Source organism: Tursiops truncatus, chromosome 7 (assembly GCF_011762595.2).
Source record: "Tursiops truncatus isolate mTurTru1 chromosome 7, mTurTru1.mat.Y, whole genome shotgun sequence".
In the NCBI taxonomy this organism is placed as follows: domain Eukaryota; kingdom Metazoa; phylum Chordata; class Mammalia; order Artiodactyla; family Delphinidae; genus Tursiops; species Tursiops truncatus.
The window spans coordinates 15,407,857-15,428,628 of NC_047040.1; the positions used below are offsets into that span (position 1 = coordinate 15,407,857).

The 20,772-nt window shown below is 43.6% G+C and overlaps 1 protein-coding gene across 3 annotated transcripts in view; it reads right to left on the minus strand.

Moving 5' to 3' along the window:
• Nucleotides 1–292: 292 nt before the first annotated feature.
• SGPP2 (sphingosine-1-phosphate phosphatase 2) overlaps nt 293–20,772 on the minus strand; it is a 128,431-nt gene continuing 107,951 nt past the window's right edge. For all 3 annotated transcript variants that reach the window (XM_019923444.3, XM_019923441.3, XM_019923442.3), the window contains one exon: nt 293–3,769. In XM_019923444.3, the coding sequence (XP_019779003.1) occupies nt 3,218–3,769 (552 nt within the window). In that variant the 3' untranslated portion in view covers nt 293–3,217. The remainder of the gene's footprint in view (nt 3,770–20,772) is intronic.

The following is a 20,772-nucleotide window of genomic DNA, read 5'->3' on the forward strand; positions in this document are numbered from 1 at the left end:
CCTTTCAATACATAGTGACATTTATCTCTAAGTATGGTTAAGAGGATGCTCTTTAGTATCAAGGACTTGGAGGATAATTAAGCATGCAGTCTTACCACTTACTTCCTGTTCATCACACCTGTGGCTGCTGTGATGCTCACCAACATTTGCACGTGACTGAAGCATGACAGCGACAGAAAATTGTACAGCCTCCTGTTTATTTTTGTCGCCTCTTCTCAACTCAGGTCGCATGAACCCTGAGGATCTGGGGGAAAATGATCTAGGGGAAAAAAATTCCAAGGTAGCAGAACACTGGGCTTTTAAAGCATTTAATAAATCTTAAAGAAAAATGATTTTATTTTAAAAAGAATAAATTTACATATGGTACATAAGACAGCTGAAAGTTTCCAAAATAGAAACCCGGAGCCTATGGCCCCGAAACACCGCATGCTTTGGTTACACTCGGGAAGCATGAGTCGCCTATTTGGGCAAGAAAATCCTGTGCTACGCTGTGATCTGCAGGCACGTGGAGGGGCGATTTCAGCTGTTTAGGGTTTTTAGTTCATGGTCTCATCTGCGTTTTCTTTTGCATATTCTGTTATGGTGCAAGTCCGAGCAAAGCTGGCCTGAGATGATGGCTGTTTAAAATGACAGTCACAGGATGATGTCCTGGTCCAGAGAGGTGGTGGGCTGGGGGCAGGATGAGGACCGCCAGGAACAGGGCGTGTGTTCTTCCTGGAGGGGCCAACGACCCCAAGGGCTCTGCTGTCACCATTTCCAAGTTCAGGACTGGCCAGACCGCAGGTCCTAAGCTTAGATTGGATACATCACGGTGAGCTGGATTCTGAAACTTCATCTCCAGGACTCCCGCTCAAGAGAGGCTCTGGACCAAGCCTGACGCAAGCCAGCAGGGGGCAGTCTTTCCCCAGAGAGAAAATCCAAAGGTCAGAGACAGAAGGCATAGTCTTTGAAGGGGCGTGTGTGTGCGTGCGTGAAGGAAAGACTGAGAGGGTGTGAGGGTCTAACAGAGTGAAGCGCTGTGTGAAGTGAATGAAGAGGGCTGGCCGAGCTGCAGTTTGAATCAGGTAAGGACTTTTCCAACCAGTTTCTAAGCCACAGAACTAGTGCTCAAAAACTAAGCTTGGCCTCACCAATATGCACATTTTATTCTTCAGATGCTACATCAAGAGACTTTGAAAAGCGACCAGTCATGACAAATCCACGGGTCTTTCTTTAACGAGCTGTGGCTAACATATTCATCCTCAATCCAAATTGTGTAAATACAGCCTTAAATATATAATACAGCTGATCGCAATCCTATTGCTGGGACTTAAAACGAAAGGACACCAGTAAAATGTACACACACACAAATGAATCACCCACACCCACTGCTGTGACAGTGATTATGGCCCTTCTCAAAAGATACAAGTGGAAAAGGCTGATCCTTTTGCTAGTTGGCTTCAGAGAAATCAACTAAAATCATTTCGCGTAAATATTAGCTAGCACTGTGACCTCGGGTTTGGCAGCCTGTGGGGACGGAGGTACAGGGAAGTGCCCCGTGCACTGCATTGTGGGGCGGCCTAGGGCAGGGGTGCCCGTGAGCTGGGGCATCTCCCCATCACGGTGCCACAAATACTGGTCAGAGTATGATCTAAAAACAGGCAAACGGCAGGTCATTTTGACCCCTGCCTTCTAACTATGAAAAATGTCAAGAATTTGAAGGAAAATTAGGATGTCTTACAATTATTCTTTTCAATAAACTGGAGCATTAGGTCAAATACTAAGGATCATCACAACCAAAAGGCCAGGGTGCGTATTCAAAATCAGGAGAAACGATGTTCAGTTTTCACGCTGGATGCAGAGGTAAGGGCCTGACTCTCCAGGCAGGCTAATTTTCCCCCGAAGTGTGTGCATGGTGAGGATGCAAGAGGGTTATAAATCGTTGGCTTCAGCAGCTCAGGCGCTACATGCAAAAGACACGTTGTTAATTACATGTTGATACTCACTTTTAAGAACATTGTTGATACCTGTTCCTCCTCATTCTTAAGAACTGAAGAGGAGCCCCTGCAGGGGGTTGTCTGCATAATGACCACCTTCCTAAGTCTAAGGACTCTCCTGAGATTTAAAGGGTGTTGTATTTTGTTGGCTTCTTTTCCTAAGAGAGGCTGATGTGGTTCTTGCATTAATTACCCTTCAAATTGCCAAGAGGTGAGAAAGAGGTGGGAAGATGGAAAGGGAGCCACTGGTTCTATTCAGATGAGCAAATAGATTTAGGAAACTAAGTGGAGGAACAGTGTCAGGGAGGGAGGCCTATTCCCTCTGTCAGGCCCCAGGAAGGATTATGTTCCTCTGTTCTTCTATTGATCCACTTTCACGGACAGACAACACTGTCTTCCCAGTTTGTAAGGAAGCAAAAAAGCTGAAGCAGAGGTCTTGTCCCAAGTCACTCTGATGCAGGACAGAGCAGGACACTCAGATGAGAAGGGAGCAGCCAGTTGGGTTCATGGGTCAGAAGAGGATAGAAATGGTGCCTGGAATCTTGCAAAGTGTACAAACGAGGAGGAGAGGATCCCTGTCCAGTATGCACCTGACAGAGACCAGGATGCATAAGGAAAACAGGCTCATGCCCGTGACCTCGCCAGCTTTGCCCCCGCGTTTCATGCTTCCCAGCGAGGTTCACAGTGCTCTTTCCCCCCAAGCAGGCACTGTCTAATGTGATCATCACGACCAGAAAGTCGCCCTGTCCAAGGAATGCAGTTTCACGTGGCGCCCCCTTTCTCTTGGACCAACATTCCAGTTTTGGAAATGAGACTCAGTGCTGGGCAAGGTCACAGCTGAAAAGGAACGCCCGACGTCCAGCCTCCTGGATCATGCCCGTCTCTTTAGGCTCTCCAGAACCCAGGGGGGCTTGTGGCCGTTCCTAAGCCAGGCCACAACTCCTGCCAGCCCAGGACTGGTCCGAAGTCCAAGTAATGGACAGGGTGGGGCGCCTTAAAGAACTCAGCTGGGGGTCTGCCTGGCTTCATCTGCAACATGACGCTTACAGGCTAGTGGTCACGTGAGACCATTTTTCCTTCCATAAAGCAGCAACATTTATCTCAGGTATCAGCAAAACAGACATGTGACTTAGGGAATTTTTTTTTTTTTTAAAGAAAAATGTGTCGTCAGCTTCCCCACTCAACAGCTTTTTGGTGTCTTGCTCTCATGTCCAGTGAGCTAATTTCCCACCACTTGAGGCTCACAGTAATCCCAGAAACCTGTGTAGCATTGGCACGAAGGTGGTAGCACAGATGCCAACCGACGTGTAGGTGACAAACTTGTAAGGCACTTCGATCTCCAGCCTCTGCCTGGCCTCCTTGTTTCTGGTGACCACCTTGAACCAGGAGTACAACACTTGCAGTGAGAGATTTTGTACAAGTTGACGAACCAGGAGAATCAGCACAATTCCCACAGTAAATTTGGTCAGACCCAAAACTAACAGGTCGCTGGTGAGCGGTGGGATGTTCTGAATAACAGGGAGGGATTCCGTGGGCTTGGACACGAGCTGGAAAAAATGGTTGATCCAGAATCCTATGGTCACCCCAGCGCCGGCAGCCATGATGGTGGTGGTGTCCGCTCTGGTCGGGCTGTAGTAATCAGACACGGGGTAATTGTAACACAGGAAGAATGGTACCACCAGGACACACACAGGGAAGAGGGGGCTGGCCGAGTCCAGGCGATCGATAAGGGTCCAGGCGGGGTAGGTGAGGACGATGAGGATGGCGGTGATCAGGATGCCACCCAGCACATCCTGCAGGAGAGACACGGATGATGTACATCAATCAGATGAGTGCTCCCCTGTATACAGGTATAATTTTGATTCAAATATAATTGATTTGACATTTAAAATACAATTTTTGTATTGTTTTATAATACTTTCTTTTTGCGGTACGCGGCCCTCTCACTGCTGTGGCCTCTCCCGTTGTGGAGCACAGGCTCTGCACGCGCAGGCTCAGTGGCCATGGCTCACGGGCCCAGCCGCTCCGCGGCATGTGGGATCTTCCCGTACTGGGGCATGAACCCGCGTCCCCTGCATCGGCAGGCGGACTCTCAACCACTGTGCCACCAGGGAAGCCCTAATACATATTTTTAAAAAGTACAGTTGTAGACATTTGAAAATAGGAAAAATACAAACCACAATCACGCTATTCATGCTATGTCTTTTCTTCCAGTTTTTCTGTCTTTTGGAATGAATTATTTTCTTAATGCATAGCTATAATCACACTGTTCCTTCAGTCTATCATTATTATTTTTTTTTGAATTCTGTACTTCAAAAAACTTTTGTTTTGGCTGCGCCACACAGCTTGCAGGATCTTAGTTCCCTGACGAGGGACCAAACCCAGGCGATGGCAATGAAAGCGCTGAGTCCTAACCACTGGACCGCCAGGAATTCTCTTTATTATTTTTGATTTCATAGTATATCACAAGGGCTGTCATGATCTTCACAGAGGTGGCGTCATCCTTTCTTGGCAGGCAGGGGTCGGGGCTGCAGCTGGCTGGAGGAGGAAGCTGGCTGCTTCAGCAGCCACTTCCTAGCAAGCACACCGTCATTACTTATGGAGCGCGTTTGTCTGGGGTGGTTTGAGAAGACGCTGTAGGTGTGGTGGTGCCAAAGCTCCGCCGTGCCCGTCTGGGTACTACCACTCTGTCTTCAGAGACAGAACTTCAAATAGTGTATAGATTTCACCGGGTGCGTGCACCCTGCTTGATTTAATCAATCCTTCTTTACATTTTAGATTCTGGTTTTCTTTCTTGCTTTCTCTGACCCTCCCACCTTCCCTATTTCTTCCTCTTTCTCTCCCTCCCTGCTTGCTTCTTTCCTTAAACTCCTGTTTAAAATATTTTTAACTCCTTAATGTCATCCACTTTCTTCTTCCTTTAGTGTTCTCGCAGCAAAATTCATTAGGTGAATTCTTTTTTTTTCCCCACACACACACTGTATTTTATTTTTACAAGAGATAAATCAACTGACACCAAGCATTGTAAATGCATGACCACAACAAAAGCAACAGTGATTGCAATTACCAAACACGAAACACACTCATACTAGGTCATGATATTGACATTCAGTCCAGGAATCCTCCACTGTAACAGCTCCTTTACTTTGCAGTGAAAATTGATTTGTATATTTTTGCCTCTGAGTCCCTGTGGGATTTTTTTTTTATTCAAACAGAAAGTCACAAAAACTATAATCATCTTCATCAGTTCACTCAGTCCCATGTAATTAATTTTTTTTATCTTGATCTTTTATGAATTCATCAGTTTTCCATTAGAGTTCTGAAAATGCTTATTCATTCAGTTCAGCAGTATAGTCAGTTACCAGAAACCTGTACTTGTCAGTCTTTTGCACGAATTCCTTGAAGATGAAACCCTTTTATAGGAACACTTTTGCAAAAGCATCAGAGTACACCCAGAACTGTCTGTAAGTGACAAAAGACTTAAAAATGACCACGGTTAAAGATTTGATGAAAGTTCATACTAATGCAATTGACAAGGAAATTTAGTTATTTCTGAGATATACATTTTAAAGTGATAACTAGAATTAGGACTTATAACATTGTACCAGAACATGTAAGATTTTTAGAAATTTCATGTAATGTCTGAAACATTTATATTAACATATTTCCATACAAATAAGGTGAATTCTTAATGTAACCAAGAGATGAATACATCTAAGTCAGAGAATGAGGAGCTCGCTGTGGTTCTGTTACTGGATTATTTTGAAAGTTTACCATTGGAAAATTGAAACACTTTCCTCCATGTATTGGAAAATCTGGGAAACACCAAAAAGTAAAACACATGCATTGTGGAAAAACTGGAAAGCACTGAAAAGTATAAGAAAAAAAAAACCAGATCCTTATTTCCACCGCCTACAGTTAACGCTGTCTATATTTTGGCGTGTTGCCTTCCACTTTTTTTTTTCATATAAACATAAAGTAGAACTCTAAGGGCTTAGGTTTTTTTTTTCTAATAGCTTCATTCATTATTTCTCTTGTTTAGTTTCTAATAAAATGACATCTGATTTGAGTGAACGATGGGTGAGAATCAGACCTTAGAAATAAACACTGAGGCTACAGCAAATTTCACAGATTAGAGGGCATCCATTCTTCCTTCCAGTGCCCATGTGGGAGTGCCTGCTATATGCCAGACACAGTGCTGGAGGATCCAGTGTGAGCCAAACAATCACCACCACACCTAGGCAGAGCTTAGCTTAGTGGACAGGATTACTGTTATTGAAGAGGGAAAGGGATAAGCCTGTGGATCTTGATGGTCCCTTGGGGCTGGAGAGTAAAGAGTAAACACAGGTAGGAGACACTTCCCACAGGGCCCTAGAGTCCAGTCCGCTTCCTAAAGCCTGCATCCAGGGAGCAACGTGAAGCCACTGATGTCGCTCTCATTGGGTACCAACATGACAAGAGTTTCTGACTGCAGTGAGGAGAACAGATAGGAGAGGGGCAAGCGTGGGGGAAAGCCTTGTGTCGCTGCATGTCCTTCACGTGGCACCTGGGCTTTACCTGTTCTTACTTCTGCCATCACCCTTCTCTTCAAATATCCCTCAGGCTTCACGGTCTCCATGATCTTTCTCCCCATGACCTTCTCCTGTGCTATGATTATGCACGGATGTTACTTTATTTGGGGGGAGAAAAAGGAACAATCCTTCATTTAAGTTTCCTGGTTACCAAAACTTGAGCCAAACTCTTGAATTGAATTTTCTACACCTGTCATCTCCACTTCTGCACCTTGAAACACAAGTGCTGTCAACCTAGACTTAGATGATACACCATTCTCAAAGGCCACTTACTAGACATTTGCTGGTTGTTTCTTGAGCATCTGTCTTTGACCCAATAGCCTCATACCTCCCCTTGGGGATCCATGAAGTTCTGGAAAATTATGGAGTTGGAGCACATGACCTAGGTAGGCCAATCAGTGCACTGTATCTCCTGGTCACCGTGATTGGTGCAGGGGTGGTCATGTGACCTACACCAGTCCAATCAGACAAAATTGTGGGGGTTTTGCTTGCAACTCTTGGAAAGAGGTGTTCTTTCTCTTTCTGAACACTGGGCCCTGTGGACTGACACCCTTCACTTAGCAGACCTTTCATATTCAGCTTTTATTAATATTACCCTGCACCATCTTGGCTCTTCTCTGACCTCTAAGAAGTCTCTTTCTTGGTTTCCTCCTTTAGATCCTAATAGATCCTAAACAGGCATTTTCACAGATTCTGTCTTCAGGCTCTGTGTGTTTTTCTCTGTTGAATAGTTTGTGCAGTTTCTATGTTGTGTTAGTTTCTGCTGTACAACATTGGAGACATAGATTTGACTGTCACGCTGGTAGAGAATGGAGAGATGAGGCCATGGACCTACACAAACTTTTCAACAGAGAAAAACATGTAGAGCCTGAAGACACAGTCTGTGGAAACGCCCATGTTTAGATGCTCCAATAAAAATTTTAATTTCAAAAAACTGGTCAAATAAGCTATTGTATAGTCATTGAGTGGAATACTATGCAACAATAAAAAAGCGAAGTACAAAAGAAAAAAAACAACTATGTCTCCAGGTGTCTCTCTCAAACTTTAGTCCTGCCTCTTCAGACTGAAAGCTAGACATTTTCATTCAGACGTCCTGTCAGCGCCCCCAAACCAACTTGTCTAAGATAAAAGTCACCAAAATGAAAAATGAGTAAAGGAAATGAGCACTTTATAGGAAAAGAAATACGCATGCTTCTTCAACATATAAAATACACCTAAATTTACTCATAATAAGAAGTGGAAATGAAGCTATGCTGAAGAGAAATTAAAATTTGCATTCACACAAAAATCAGTACACAAATGTTTACAGCAGTTCTATTCATAATCACCCAGAACTGGAAAAAAGAAACCCAATGTCATGCAAGGGGTAAATAAACTGTGCTACTTTCATACAATGGATACTTCTCAGCAACAAAAAACAACAAACTACTGATGGAGGTAACAGCTTTGATGAAATCTCCAGGAAATTATGCTGAATGGAAAAAGCCAGTCTCCAAGGGTTACATGCTGTGGGGTTCTATTTATATGACATTCTCTAAAAGACAGAACTACAGGGATGGGGAACAGATCAGTGGTTGCCAGGATCTAGGGGCAGGGGGAGGGTGTGACTACAAAGGGAGAACATGGGGGACTTTTTTGGGGGTGACGGAGCCATTCTGTGTTGCGGTGGTGGTTACTCAGATCTATCCCAGTGTTAAAATCCAGAGAACTATACACCCAAGGCAAAATCAATTTCACTGTTCGTTCATTTAAAAAAATAAAATAAAATATGACATTTTAAACAAAAATAAAAAAGCTGGTGGCCTCTTTTGTTTTCTCTAAATAACAGTGTTGTGCGTGCTGTGTGTGAACCACTGCTCTGGAAACCCAGAGGTTCCAACGTGACCCCACCCTCCCTCCCCTGCCCCACAGACCACTGAGAATGTACCCCTCACCTATCAGCATTAACAAAATCCAAAAGTTCGACAGTATTCTGTTGATGAAACAGTAGTTGGGGGCAAAGGGACTCTTGTCTCTCAATCATATGAATGCATGGCACAACCCTTATGGGGAGGAACCTGGCAATATTTTAAAAAATTATACATTCATATAACCTCTGACGAACAATCTCACTCTGGGTCTTGACCATGGAGATACACCTGCCTGTGTCTGTAAGGAAGTATTTACAAGCTGTCCATTGTCGTATTGTTTGTAATAGCAGGACCCTGGAAAAATGCCAAGCTCTACCTAGAGGGGCCAGTTAAATCTAAGCGTGGTCTATTCATACAATGGAATACTCTGCAGCTGTAAAAAGGATGAGGAAGCTCTGGTGTGGAAGTTTAAAACGCATGGTGCTGAACAGTATGTACAGTATGCTACCATTTTCCATTTTTACAACGATGGTAGAATACATGGATACATTTTTACATGATACACAAACAGGTTCACTTGAATGGCAGGGGGTGGAGCCGGCAAGGAGGCTTTTCACAGGATACCCTTGTGTACCTTTTGAATTTTTTTTTTTTGGCCACATCACACGGCTTGCAGGATCTTAGTCCCCTGACCGGGGATCAAACCCGGGCCCCCTACAGTGGAAGCGTGGAGTCCTAACCACTGGACCACCAGGGGATTCCCCTTTTTGAATTTTATATCATATAAATGTACTGCCTACTCTAAAAAATTAAGTGAAAATAATTCCGTCTCTCCTCTTCCAAACAGGATCTGCCTTTCAATTCCCCACATGAAGTGGGGATCTGAGGTGAGTCTAGTGGTGTCCTCCACAGGGGACTGGGCATATATGATGATGGAGGCATGCGACTGTCCTGCTGAACCATCACCTGCTGAGGACTGAGGGCGTCTTTCTGCGAGTTTTAAAGGAAAACACAGTTTGAGGGGAGGAGCAGGGCCTGCCCACAATGAACTCGATACTCCACACAAGCCTCTACTTTCTCAGTGGGGAGACGAGGTTCTGCCACTCCGAGTGTCTCCTGGCAGCCCCACTGAACTCGAGTCTGAGCCCTGAGGAAGTCAGACAGGATGGAAGAGTCATGTTGCCTCCATCTGCAAAACACAGAGCTAAAGAATGCTGCCTGGGGCTTCCCTGGTGGCGCAGTGGTTGAGAGTCCGCCTGCCGATGCAGGGGACACGGTTCGTGCCCTGGTCCGGGAGGATCCCACATGCCGCGGAGCGGCTGGGCCCGTGAGCCATGGCCGCTGAGCCTGCGCGTCCGGAGCCTGTGCTCCGCAACGGGAGAGGCCACAACAGTGAGAGGCCCGCGTACCGCAAAAAAAAAAAAAAAGAATGCTGCCTGGAGACCCTTCCGGCAGAGGGCTCTCCAAAGGGAGGAACCCATTCTGCCTCATACCTCCAGGCCACAGTGCCCCATGTGGGCACTTTATGACACCATGACAAAGGTAGAGCATCTGTATCATCCACTGTGGCCCTTGAATTAGAGTCATGGGCACAGATCTGCTTTGCCTGGTGAAGCAGCCGAAGAGTCACTGGGACACGCAAAGCAGCAGGGAAGGATGCCGATGGGGCAGGGACGGCAGAACTCAGAGAAACAATCCTAGACTGGCTGCTGGGACAACACCAGAAGGCTGCTGGGCCTGGAGGGCAGTGGGCAAGACCAAGTTGCTCGAGGTCACAGCCTGGGCAGAGAGCAAGGGACCCAGCAACGTTATCTTCACATCATGGTGTCCGACAGGCCAACCGTGGTGCCAGGGACTCGGACTGGTTCCTGAGCAGATGTGAGACTCCTTTTGCAAAGTCAAGACATTTTTCATGTGGGCATTTCTGTTAGGGTTGAACTGTGTTTAACGCCCCCATTTCTGTAGGGGTTAAACACAGTTTTGCAGAGGACTAGAGGTTCAGAGTGACCCTGTAGGGCTCAGAGAAATTCATTACTTATACATATTTCTGTTGATGGACACCCCCCACCCCCAGGCTCCCTGGCTGCAGAAGCTCAGAGTCCTAATGACTTCCTCTCACCACCTCCGACCAGCAGTCACAGACCCCCCCTCCTTCATTCACAAGCTCCTGCCGTCACCTCTGAATGCCCACTCCCCCACCCAGACCTTCATTTCCCTGCCTGCCGGCCAGTCTCCTGTCCACAGCATTCACTGATCGCCTTCCTAGTTGCTGTTTCAATAACCAAGGTTCGCCAGTTTCAGTGTGCATTGGAATCACTTAGGACAATTATTAAGGTGTAGATTTCAGAGGCCTGCCCTGATTCTGATCTGCCGTGTGGCCCGGGAGCCTGCATTTTAACACCTCAACATGATGCCGAAGTAGTGAGTCTGAACAGAAACGACTCTGAGAAATACCAACCTCTCGAGGACTGAGCCCTGCTTCAGATGGGTTTGATTAACCTACCATTCCAGGGTTTTCTCTCACTCCTTTCCCATTTGAACATTCCACGCCAGTCAGATAGGTCTCCTTGCTTTTCCCAAACATGCCTTGCACAATTTTATCATAGTTTTACATTCCTTTTATGTACGGCACATTTTAACCATCTCTATCTATCAAGATCTTATCAGCTCATCTAAGGCTCAGCTCAAAAGCTACTTCCTTTCCAGAATATCTTCCTGTACCTCCACAGTTGGAAATAACCTGTGCCTGAACTGAATGTAAAGGTACTTGCTTAACAGCACTCAAAAAGCCCCTCTTTTTTTTCTTTTAATTTTATTATTTTTTTTATACAGCAGGTTCTTATTAGTTATCCGCTTTATACATATTAGTGTATATATGTCAATCCCAGCCTCCCAATTAATCATACACACACCTCCTCCCGCTGCTTGCCCCCCTTGTTGTCCATACGTTTGTTCTTTACATCTGTGTCTCTATTTCTACCCTGCAAACCGGTTCACCTGTACCGTTTTCCTAGGTTCCACATATATGCGTTAATATACGATATTTGTCTTTCTCTTTCTGACTTACTTCACTCTGTATGACAGTCTCTAGATCCATCCAAAAAGCCCCTCTCTTAAATTGCCTTTGCTGTAGTTAGGTGTTCACATGCTTTTCTCCTGAGTTGATTATGACAGTCTGATCAGCGAGGAGGAAGTTCTCTTGCAACTGGACATCATTCCTCAAAGCTCCTAGCACAGTGCCTAACAGGTAGCAGATATTCAGTTACACAGATTACGGGAATTTAATGCCTTTCTCTTTCCTGAATATCCATAATATTTAAAACCCACTGTTACCATACATCAAAGAAAATGTGCCTTCCTTCCCTCTGTCTTCCTTTGTAACTGCAGTTACCAAATTCCGGGCATCTGGTTGGAATACTAATCGTAAACTCATTCTGTTCCTCTTCAGTGCATCAGGAGATGAGACAGTTTTGGTCCACAGCCCTAGCATTTGAGGCGAAAGTAATTTGGGCCAACGTGGCTGCTGCTGTACAGATTTTTCCTTCTAGCCACACAGTTGGATTTTTAGCCATAAAAGGTGGCATTGTAATAAAGACAATTTAGGTATTTCCGTAATAAAAATACTTGAACCATTTCTAATGAACTTTCTAATTTGGGGCTCTATGTTTCTAATAATAAACTTACTCTAAACAGCTCCTAAAAAATAAGGATGAGGGCTTCCCTGGTGGCGCAGTGGTTAAGAATCCACCTGCCAATGCAGGGGACACGGGTTTGGGTCCTGGTTCTGGAAGACCCCTCATGCCACGGAGCAACTAAGCCCGTGCGCCACAACTACTGAGCTTGCGCTCTAGAGCCCACGAGCCACAACCACTGAAGCCCGCGCGCCTAGAGCCCATGCTCCGCAACAAGAGAAGCCACCGCAATGAGAAGCCCGCGCACCGCAACGAAGAGTAGCCCCCGCTCACGCGCAGCAATTTAGACCCAACGCAGCCAAAAATAAAATAATAAAAATAAAAAATGAGGACCAGAGTGCTTGAAAATTCAAGGACAACTTCTTTACACTAATTTTTTCAAGCTACTAAATTCACAGAAATGAAAAACTCACAAAATCTTCATCTCAGGATTGGATCTGCTGTTTTCATTTTAGCAAGTTCTAAATGAGGAGGTGATTTCTTTGGAACTGCACAGACATGTGTTTGGCACAGTGCATGGGGCCAGAGGGAAGAGTTCACAGTTCTCTGGAATGGCCAAGGTGAGCTGTGGAGCAGAGGACAGTGTACAGAGCACAGTACTGACGTGTGGAGCCACTAGCCAGCCCTGGGATAATTCTGTCCAGAAAAGGTGGATTTGTGGCGGGGGGGGAGGGGTGGAGAGAGAAGAGTGTGTGTGGTTTATAAGGAGGTAGGAATGCTATGGAAGATGGGTAAAAGATAATGATGCAAAAAGCATGATAAAGAAAAGAAGTTAGGGCAAATATGGCAGAATAAATGTGCTTTACTTTGCAAAAAACACATTTAAAACTCCTTTCCAAGAAGAACATAATTAGACTACAACACACACAAAATATTCAGCACTTAGACCCAGTTATTCCACTCCTAGGAATTTATTCTAAGAAAATAATCAGAGAGGGACTTGCTGGTGGCGCAGTGGTTAAGAATCCGCCTGCCAATGCAGGGGACACGGGTTCGAGCCCTGGTCCGGGAAGATCCCACATGCCGCACAGCAACTAAACCCATGCACCACAACTACTGAGCCTGCACTCTAGAGCCCACAACTACTGAGCCAATGTGCCGCAACTACTGAAGTCTGCGCGCTCTAGGGCCCGTGCTCTGCAACAAGAGAAGCCACCGCGATGAGAAGCCCGCGCACCACAATGAAGAGCAGCCCTGGCTCACCACAACTAGAGAAAGCCTGCGTGCGGCAACAAAGACCCAACACAGCGCCCCCCCCCAAGAAAATGAAAGAAAGAAAATAATCAGAGAAGAAGCTACTCACAAAGGTTTTTGGATAGGGATGATTCTTGTTGAGTTATTTCAACCTATACTGATGAAGTCCAAAAAGTAACTAACACATGCTCCACCACAGAACAATCAGAAAACACAAATAATCAAAAAGAGCATAAAGAATGGAGCATACATCGTAATAAGGAAGAATCTGGAAAGACATAAATCAGGCATGGTAGGTATAATGCTGTTTTCACCAACAATGAGTTAAAAATACATATTGCTTTCTTATTTAATAACACAGCAGGATCATTTTCCATTTGAAAAGAAACATTTCTGCAACCTCTTTTTTTTTGTGGTTTCGAAGTATCCATAAGTGAGACAATATCAAGCAGAATACAAACTCTACATAAAGGATGATCCTAATTCTATATAAATACACACTTGCATGCATGGAGAAGGAAACAGACTAAAATATTAATAGTAGTTTTTCTGTTTGGATATCACAGATGATGATTATCTTCCCCATGCTTTGCAAATATTTTCTAGTCAACACCTTTATTATAATAAAATATAATCAAGGCAAAAGATCAGGATGTTAAAATCAAAATGTTTCAAAATAGACAAGCATGGAAGTAATTAATTGATGCTTACAAATTTTCACATTATGCAAAAAAAAAAATGAAACGCCTCCCAGGAATCTACATGATAATCAAGATACCATTCTTCCGTGATGTAAGTAACATTTAAAATAAAAGCATATAAGATGCGTTGCCAGTGCTACCATACAAATCACACTGAAACATAATAAACCTTTAATTCAAGTTACCATCAAGATTTAAATGAAACCTTTTAAATTATTTGGGGAAAAAACATCATTACATGAACCTAACCTTTTCTAAAGTTAAAACGCAGAAAGATCTAAATGGCTTTCATTTTTGTACCTATTCTCGTTTTCAGTTATAAAAGTTAGTATACAGATAAAAGCTCGAGCTTCATTATACCTCTTTACCGAAAATAATAATGAAGACAGGCAATCTAAAGCGTTTAGGAAAGAATCCTAATGGAGTTATCCCAAACATCAGAACAAATTTTAGTGAATGCTATATAAACACATAAAATAGTGTTTTTATTCTGAGCCCAACAGAAACACTCCTCCTTTTGGGAAACATCTCTAGATATTTCAACAGCAGGCCCTAACCCTGAGAACTCCCAGCTGTTGTGAACTCTGACCCTATATCACATTCCCATATGCGGTTTACAGGGAAAAATTTACATTCTTATCTCCAAACATCTTCACTAAAGAATGCTATTGAACAGACCAAAACAACACAGGGTTAGCTCACCAGAAAGAAGGGGAGAACGAACCCATTCATTCAATTGTTCGGAAAGAATGCATTCAGATCTTGGAACTATTTATGCCGAGAACTCGATGATTCTGGCATCTTCCCCTCTGCCAGGTCCCCTGCTGAGAATGTGAAGGGCCCTCTCTGCCCTTGGCTGCCTTCGGAGAGCAAGCTGAAGCCAGGAGCAGAGTAAAAGCCAAGACCCACTTTGTGGATGCAGTGAATGCTCTGAACGCAAGCAGACCCTGACATTAAAACGGACTTAAAAAAAAAACCCCAAACCCTCAAACCCTCCCTACAATTATTTTAGAAAATAACTTTTAGTTATAGGTCCATGTTTCCTAGTTAATACACTCAGAATACTGATTCTTTTCCATGCTAGCTCACAATTCATTCAATTTCTGAGAAGAATGCAGATGAGATTCAACAGAAGCCAAATAGTAAGAGGGAGGCAACATTGTTCATGAATATGAATATAAATGATACAGAGAGAAACTACATCTTATGTAATTAGCATATGTATAGGCGAGAAAGAATGAATGCCTAAGTTCAAAAATATTAATTTCCTATTGACACACCAACGCCCCAGGGATCAGTCAAAAGCAGGAAGATTTACCTTGCCACGTGGTGTAAGTGGAAGCAGCAGAATCTCCTGACAGTCACAGCTCTCTGAGTGGGCACTCTGTCATGCCTGTTCTCTGAGCCACCTCAGATACCCAAGCACAAATCCAGGGCTAAGGATCACTAGGCATGGAAATCTACAGTGACTTCAAAAACCCGCTGGAGCTCAGGAGTAAAGACAGGAGGTAGAAAAAGGTATGCCAGCTTTCACCTTCTGCTGTGTTAGAATAAATGCCCACTTGGAAAGTGACACTATTTAAACCTTCATTAGAAGTCATGTTGACACCTTTAACAGAAAATGGTTTTCTACAAGCGTAAGAAAAATTATATACAACTTGGACATAAGGTAGAAGACCTCTTCTGGGGGCAAAGCGCCGGAGGATAATAGAAGGAATAATACTTGGTTCACCTCACTGTTTGCTATTTTTTTTGTAAAATCTTTATTGGAATACAGTTGCTTTACAGTGTAGTGTTAGTTTCTGCTTTATAACAAAGTGAATCAGCTATACATATACATATATCCCCTACCTCCCACCCTCCCTATCCCACCCCTCTAGGTGGTCACAAAGCACCAAGCTGATCTCCCTGTGCGATGCAGCTGCTTCCCACTAGCTATCTAGTTTACATCTGGTAGTGTATGTATGTCCATGCTGCTCTCTCACTTCGTCCCAGCTTACCCTTCCCCTTGTCCTCAAGTCCATTCTCTACGTCTGCGTCTTTATTCCTGTCCTGTCCCTAGGTTCATCAAAATCATTTTTTTTTAACATTCCATATACGTGTGTTAGCATACGGTATTTGTTTTTCTTTCTGACTTACTTCGCTCTGTATGACAGACTCCAGGTCCATCCACCTCACTACAAATAACTCAATTTCGTTTCTTTTCATGGCTGAATAATATTCCATTGTATATATGTGCCACATCTTCTTTATCCATTCATCTGTTGATGGACACTAGGTGCTTCCATGTCCTGGCTATTGTAAATAATGCTGCAGTGAACATTGTGGTACATGACTCTTCCCGAATTAAGGTCTTCTCAGGGTATATGCCCAGTAGTGGGATTGCTGGGTCATATGGTAGTTCTATTTGTAGTTTTTTAAGGAACCTCCATACTGTTCTCCATAGTGGCTGTATCAATTTACATTCCCACCAACAGTGCAAGAGGGTTCCCTTTTCTCCACACCCTCTCCAGCATTTGTTGTTTGTAGACATTTTGATGATGGCCATTCTAACCAGTGTAATGGGATACCTCATTGTAGTTCTGATTTACATTTCTCTAATGATTAGTGATGTTGAGCATCCTTTCATGTGTTTGTTGGCAATCTGTATGTCTTCTTTGGAGAAATGCTTACTTAGGTCTTCTGCCCATTTTTGGATTGGGTTGTTTGTTTTTTTGATATTGAGCTGCATGAGCTGCTTGTATATTTTGGAGATTAATCCTTTGTCAGTTGCTTCATTTGAAAATATTTTCTCCCATTCTGAGGGCTCTCTTTTGGTCTTGTTTATGGTTTCCTTTGCTGTGCAAAAGCTTTGAAGTTTCATTAGGTCCCATTTGTTTATTTCTGTTTTTATTTCCATTTCTCTAGGAGGTGGGTCAAAAAGGATCTTGCTGTGATTTATGTCACAGACTATTCTGCCTATGTTTTCCTCTAAGAGTTTTATAGTGTCTGGCCTTACATTTAGATCTTTATCCATTTTGAGTTTATTTTTGTGTATGGTGTTAGGGAAATGTTCTAATTTCATTCTTTTACATGTAGCTGTCCAGTTTTCCCAGCACCACTTATTGAAGAGGCTGTCTTTTCTCCATTGTATATTCTTGCCTCCTTTATCAAAGATAAGGTGACCATATGTGCGTGGGTTTATCTCTGGGCTTTCTATCCTGTTCCATTTATCTATATTTCTGTTTTTGTGCCCGTCACTGTTGGCAGATGACATGATACTATACATAGAGAATCCTAAAGATGCTACCAGAAAACTACTAGATCAATGAATTTGGTAAAGTAGCAGGATACAAAATTAACACACAGAAATCTCTTACATTCCTATACACTAATGATGAAAAATCTGAAAGAGAAATTAAGGAAACACTCCCATTTACCACTGCAACAAAAAGAATAAAATACCTAAGGACAAACTACCTAAGGAGACAAAAGACCTGCATGCAGAAAACTGTAAGACACTGATGAAAGAAATTAAAGATGAAACAAACAGATGGAGAGATATAACATGTTCTTGGATTGGAAGAATCAACATTGTGAAAATGACTCTACTACCCAAAGCTATCCACAGATTCAATACAATCCCTATCAAACCACCAATGGCATTTTTCACATAACTAGAACAAAAAATTTCAAAATTTGTATGGAAACACAAAAGAACCCGAATAGCCAAAGCAATCTTGAGAAAGAAAAACAGAGCTGGAGGAATCATGATCCCTGTCTTCAGACTATACTACAAAGCTACAGTAATCAAGACAGTATGGTACTGTCACTGTTTGCTATTTATTAAAGGTCTCAGACCTTGTGAAGTGACAAGTTAGCTGACAGATTTTTTTTTTTGGTAGAAATGCAAATAATTCCCATTCAGTGGAAATGATGACCCCCAAAGGTAACAGCTTGTTGCCCTGTAGGTCAGTAACTAGTTTTGTATAACCTAGCAATCTAAGTAATATTTCTTTATTAAGTTGTCTGTAAATATTAAGTTCTTTATATCTGACTAGTTCCTTCATGAGTAAATCAGTTGAATAAAATCTTTGACATTTATGTTTCAAGAAGAGTTATGATTTTACCATTTAAAAATCATACTCTAGGGACTTCCCTGGCGGTGCAGTGGTTAAGAATCTGCCTGCCAATGCAGGGGACATGGGTTCGAGCCCTGGTCAGGGAAGATCCCACATGCCGCGGAACAACTAATCCCGTGCGCCACAACTACTGAGCCTGTGCTCTAGAGCCTGTGAGCCACAACTACTGAGCCCACATACCACAACTACTGAAGCCTGCACGCCTAGAGCCCATGCTCTGCAACAAGAGAAGCCACCTCAATGAGGATCCCGCGCACCACAACAAAGAGTAGCCCCCGCTTGCCACAACTAGAGAAAAGCCTGAGTGCAGCAACGAAGGCCCAACACAGCCAAAAATAAATAAATAAATAAGTAAATTTATTAAAAATAAAATAAAATAAAAAAATTATACTCTAGGGCTTCCCTGATGGCACTGTGGTTGAGAGTCCGCCTGCCGATGCAGGGGACACGGGTTCATGCCCCGGTCCGGGAAGATCCCACATGCCGCGGAGCGGCTGGGCCTGTGAGCCGTGGCTGCTGAGCCTGCATGTCCAGAGCCTGTGCTCCGCAACGGGAGAGGCCACAGCAGTGAGAGGCCCGTGTACCGCAAAAAAAAAAAAAAAAAAAAAAAAAAAAAAAATTATACTCTAGTGAGTATATAATTATTTCAATGTTTATTCATGACTAATTATTTTGAATGATTGAATATGCATATCCCATGTAACAGTTGCATTTTTATGTTGCTTTCCTTTGTATACTCTATTTTATTATTATTATTTTTAAATTTTATTTATTTATTTTTGGCTATGTTGGGTCTTTGTTGCTGCATGTGGGCTTTCTCTAGTTGCGGCGAGCAGGGGCTACTCTTCGTTGCGGCGCGCAGGCCTCTCACTTCGGTGGCTTCTCTTGTTGCCGAGCACGGGCTCTAGGTGCTCGGGCTTCAGTAGTTGTGGCGCACAGGCTTAGTTGGTCTGCAGCATGTGAGATCTTCCCAGGCCAGGGCTCAAACCGGTGTCCCCTGCATTGGCAGGTGGATTCTTAACCACTGCGCCACCAGGAAAGTCCCTGTATAGTCTCTTTAAATGGCACTGGTTTGCTCAAAAAGTAAATAAGGCAGGTGTTATGCTTCTTAATGTGATGATACAATAAGATATTATTGCATGTTTTTTATTGCATGCTTTTTACAATATCAATATTAACTAGAAAGCATTCAGGTATACTATATATTTCTAAACGCTAGTCCAGATACAGTATGATTTGGGAAATAATCACTTGCTTGTCTTGGTTTCACAAAATCTAACAAGTCCAAACAGGAGATCTTCATGAAACAGTTTCCCTACCCATAATTCACATTAATATGAGCAGCTCTAACTATAATGAATCACACGGCCTGGCAGGTCAGCAGGATTATGACATTAGATCAAACAAGCTGCACAGGCAGGTTATAACATTGTCTTTGACAACTGTTAAGCAGCCTGCAAGAATGACAAGTACAGGGAAGGGCAACCTGCTAGAAGACACAAAAGACACTGTCAAACATTTAAGTGATTTTTCTCAAATCTGGGTGGGCAGAGGGGCCTCTGAGCAACAAGAGAACAGAAGAAAGTCATATTCAAATGTAATATAATTGTTGAACAGGCCCATGCAGGTTGAAATTTAATTGGCATTGTCCCCATATTGGCTGGGATGTTGTGTATAGACTGTTTCAGTGCTTTTCAAACTGCATCTTGCATTAGAGCCCAGCGGGAACTTGTTAAAATGCAGAATCTAATTCAGTAGGTCCAAGTGGGGCCTGAGAGTCTGCATTTCTTTTTTTTTTTTTCTTTTTGCGGTACGCGGGCCTCTCACTGCTGTGGCCTCTCCCATTGTGGAGCACAGGCTCCAGACGCGCAGGCTCAGCGGCCATGGCTCACGGGCCCAGCCGCCCCACGGCGTGCGGGATCCACCTGGACCGGGGCACGAACCTGCGTTCCCCGCATCGGTAGGCGGACCCTCAACCACTGCGCCACCAAGGAAGCCCCCTCTTTTTTTAAAAATTTATTTATTCTGGCTGAGCCAGGTCTTAGCTGCAGCATTGCTGCATACACTCTTAGTTGCGGCATGCGGACTTCTTAGTTGTGGCATGTGGACTCTTGGTTGTGGCATGCTTGTGGGATCTAGTTCCCCGGCCAGGGATCAAACCCTGGCCCCCTGCATTGGGAGCTCGGAGTCTTCCCCGATGGACCACCACAGAAGTTCTGAGTCTGCATTTCTAACAAGCTCCCAGGTGATTCTGCGGCTGCTGGTCAGGGGACAACACTGTGAATGGCAAAGACTATCTCACCTCGCTGAATTGCAGAGGTCAACACAGGCTCCTCAAGCTGAATATGACAGGTCAGAGCTCCCTGAGTGTTTTTGAAATACACATTGAAAAAATAAAACCACCTGAAGGAGATGGGGGGGGTAAGGGAGGGAAGGAAGGGGAGTTTGGTATTAGCGGAGGCAAACTATTATATCCAGGATAAATAAACAACAAGGTCCTACTGTAGAGCACAGAGAACTATATTCAATATCCTGTGAGAAACCATAATGGAAAAGAATAGAAAAAAGAATATATATATGTATAACTGAGTCACTTTGCTGTACAGAGGAAATTAATACGACATTGTAAATCAACTACACTTAAAATTTAAAAAAATAATGAAGACG